We start from the raw sequence: 4,180 nt of genomic DNA on the forward strand, positions 1-4,180 counted from the left end.
GCTGCTCTACGCTCTAACTTCACAGGCTCTAGCAAATCACTTAGCTTGTCTTTCGCCTTTTTTATCTGTGAAGTAAGGATTAAAAAAAAAGAAAGGCTGTCTTTCCTACTCTCTAATCCTGGCCCTTATTGTCACTGTGGATGACATTCAATTGTGCTGTTGCAAAATCCAAATGAAAACTTAGATTTTAAAATGCTTTATAACTACTGTTATGTGCTATTAGAATAGTAAGTAAGAGAAAGCGACCTACTGCTAGAGTTCTTCCGAATCCCAGTAGCACTTTTCTCTGTGCTGAACACATGGTTAGGCTCCAGGTGTAGGCTGGAAGGGGGATGGAGGATGTGGGAAGTAGAATGGTTGCTACGTGTGGGTGCATTTCCAGGTAGACACTTGCAAATGCTCCACTTCACAGGTGGGTCATGGGATGGCCTCAAAATTCACAGGTGTGTTGAGGACTGATAAGATGTGGAATGTGTTCCTTTGGATATGAACCATCTGAAGTTGGGGCAGGTGGACTAAAATATTGCTTTGAGTTCCTTTAACTGTCAGGAGTCTGAACCTACATTCACAAAGGGCACACATTAATCTCAACCAAGGTTGAACATTATCTTCAACTGGACTTACATAAAAAGAGTTAAAATAGGCAGTCGGGCCGAGGTGCTAGGGCTGGGTAGATGTTGAGGAGGGTGACAGATGAGGTTTGGTGTGGCATGGAGCATGAGATTTCAGTTTTCAGGCCAGGACATGGGGAGAAGCAAAAGGTCCACTGGAAGTATTCTCTATAGGGTAGAGACAGTTTGGTTTAGCTTTCCATTTGGGAGAGGAGGGATGGACAAGATAACCACTTCATGTCTTTCCCAGGCCTCTGAATCCCAGGAAAATGGACACAGTGGCCTTGTAAAGGATGGAGAGGCCAATGTACTAGTTTTCTCAAAGGTGAGGATGACAACAAACACTTTGAAGGCTGGAGAGAAAACATCACCACCAACTCACTTTATCCCTTCCCACACCTTCACCACTAGCACTTTTTAAAATCTATTTTATTTTTTTTTTTAATTACAGTGCTTGGTGAAAAACTTCAAACAATGTCAGATAAATGGGATAAAACTCAACTTCCTTCTCCATTTCTCAGTGCCCTCCCAGTACTATTCCCCTCCACAGAGGAATCGTCACATACAATCGGAGGTTATTTACCAGGATGCTCTTCCCCCCATTCAGATGTCACATCACCATCACTTTCTAAATTTAGCAATATCTGCTAAATAGCTTTTGAGGTCAATAATGAAGTTCTTCTTTTTAAACAAAAATATGCTTTTTATTTAAATTTACTACATAAACACAAATTACTCATATTTGCATAGCAGAGTTAGGAACCATTCGCTTTAGAACAAGAATTAAAGAAAGATAAACACTTTTGCATAACTTATGATCATTTATTTATTATCACTATCCCTATTATATTCTCCCAGTCTTTGGACACTATAAGATTTCCCACTCTGGTGCTCTGTGATCAGCTTTTGCCAACTCAATGCTGATTTTTTAGTTCTTCACAAGGAGACACTTTCTTCAGTTTTAGCTTCAGGCAGTTTTTTCTTAATTTTAAGAACTGATAATGGGGTTTATGCACAGTCAGAAAAGCTTCTCCCTATTATGCCAAATATAGTGATCATTTTGCTGCATCAGAAGAAAACTTATTTTTTAAAAATTTTTCCTTTTATATCATCCTAATATTGGGTCTTCTAGGGTGTTTTGAAAACATCTGGCAGTTTCACTGATCTCTGATAGAAGACGGGTCTCTTCTCATAGGTCATGCCTCCTACTATCAGTTAATCCACAAGATTGCTGGAACCTGGACTATCTACTCAGCTCTCAGCTGGGTGTTTGGAGGACGTGGTGTAATATAATGCATGGAAGCTTTCCTTAAGGGGCATGGGATCTAGTTGGAGAGAGCAAAGGAAGCTGCAAGAAATACCGAAATGATTGTGACAGTGTCTTTCTTTGTGAGCCACAGAGAAGATTAAGAGTAGTGACTCCAAGCAAAGGGAGGCATGAGTCACCTGAAAGAGCCTGTGGTTGAGAGATAAAAATCAAGTTGGAGGGGCTAGGAAGAAAAGACGGAGGGCCTCACACACCTGCATAATAAAACATCCTCATGGTTTTGGAGGAGGGTCTTGAGAATCAGCTCATACACTAGCATGTAAGTGTGTTCTGCCTACACCTGAGTTAGTCAGGAAGTGAACACTGGTTTGGGGAATAGGTGTCTGATGATCCTGTTCTGAAGAAGGTGTCAGCAGGATGCTCTGACAGGTACCAACACTCTGCTCCTAGAGTATGTCAAACCCCAATTTAACATCACAATCCTAGATTTATTTCTTAATGAAGGAACTGAAAAAAAAAATTACCAAATAATATTTATACAAATATAGCTCATCTAAAAGTGGGGACAAGCATTTTTCTTTTTATTAACATTTTAAATATGTCAGGTGAACAGTCATTAAATTTAAAACAAAAACCCACAAAATAGTTCATCTCTCATTTCCTGACCCACATTATAATTTTTCTCCCATCCGTCTTTAGTCCATTTTCTATCAGTAACTTGGATACTCTTTTGCCTAAGCTCTTGAGCATTTGTCCTTAATCCAAGTCTACCCTGAACCATTAGAACCAACGCTGAAGATTTCCCCTGCCCACTCCCAGGCCTTCAGCATAAGCAATATCTGCTAAGAAAATTAGGTGGGTGATCAAGGAGAGAGGGGCATTTTGATACCCTTGTCCGATTCATGCTGGGGGCCTCTTCCCTGTCAGCACCCTCTTCAGGGCGCCCTGCACATCAGGGTTCCGGAGGCTGTAGATGACTGGGTTCAACATGGGACTGAGGATAGTATTGAGGATGCCGATCCCCTTGTCCTTATCCGAGGCTGAGACTGAACCCAGGCGCATGTAACTGAAGAAGCCGGTTCCATAAAAGATACAGACCACAGTGAGGTGGGAGCCACATGTGGAGAAGGCCTTCTTCCTCCCCTCAGACGAGCGGATCCGCAGTACCGCAGCAGCAACGTGGGCATAGGACACTGAGATAAGGATCATGGGGATGACCCCCATAAAGGTGGCTCCCACAAACAGAAGCTGCCCATTGAGGTGGATGCTGGAGCAGGAGAGCTGGAAAAGGGGAGGGAGGTCACAGTAGAAGTGGTTGACCACATTAGGGCCACAGAAGTCAAGCACTGATACAGCCACTGTGTGAGTCAAAGCATTGATAAAGGAGACGGTGCAGCAAATGCCCACCAGGGCACCCTGGACTTCACGGCTCATGCGAGTGCTGTAGGTAAGGGGCCGGCAGATGGCCAGGTAGAGGTCGTAGGCCATGGCAGTCAAGAGGTGACAGTCCACACCAGCCAGAAAGTGGAAAAAGAAGAGTTGTGAAATGCAGGCGGCATAGGGAACTCTGCACTGGGAGGCCAGGAGACACACCAGCATTGGAGGAACAGTGACGGTGATGCACCCAATGTCCAGCAGAGAGAGGTTCCCCAGGAAGTAGTACATGGGGGTGTGGAGTTTGGGCTCCACAAAGATGGCAGCCAGAATGCTGAAGTTGCCCCCCACTGTGACTAAATAGGCAAAGAAAAAAATGACAAAAAGAATGGGTTGCAGTCCTCTATTTCCTGTCAGTCCAAGAAGGATGAACTCAGTGACACCTGTCCTGTTTCCCCAGGCACCAGGCTCCATAGGCCACTGCTGGAAGCTGTACTGAGAAGAGGAGGCTTAGACCTGCCAAAGGTAGAGAGTGACACACCGTAGGCACATAATCTGTGTCTATTAGATGGTGGAGTGCTCCAGCTAGAGCATCTCCCAATCAGGAGGGATACCAGCCTACACTGAGGCCAGGTTCCTGAAGGTTCACCATGCCAGACATTAACACTTTAGTTACTGGTTAAGAGAGAGAGGCAGGGAATCCCAAGAAAAGGGCCTGGAGCAGAGGGAATTATTCCAGGGACCCAGGACAGGAGGACAAGACCCCATGAAAACAAGAGACATGAGAAAGATTAAGGAAATAGAGGAGCGGGAAGCAGACAGTGGGATTTGGGAAAATATTAACATTTTAAACTGTATACTCTTGAGTGTTAAAATAAGCACTTCATTTTTTTTTCAGTTCTCATAAAAACTTTACAGAGTAACTACT

At 43.9% G+C, this 4,180-nt stretch overlaps 1 protein-coding gene across 1 annotated transcript; it reads right to left on the reverse strand.

Moving 5' to 3' along the window:
• Positions 1-2,778: 2,778 nt before the first annotated feature.
• Positions 2,779-3,726, reverse strand: LOC308636498 (olfactory receptor 3A10-like; the record flags this gene model as incomplete). Its single annotated transcript, XM_081272006.1, has 1 exon — positions 2,779-3,726. One exon carries the CDS (start codon positions 3,724-3,726, stop codon positions 2,779-2,781), a length of 948 nt encoding a protein of 315 aa, XP_081128132.1.
• Positions 3,727-4,180: the final 454 nt, after the last annotated feature.

This window comes from Spermophilus citellus (assembly GCF_964194105.1).
Source record: "Spermophilus citellus genome assembly, chromosome: 17".
Lineage (NCBI taxonomy): Eukaryota > Metazoa > Chordata > Mammalia > Rodentia > Sciuridae > Spermophilus > Spermophilus citellus.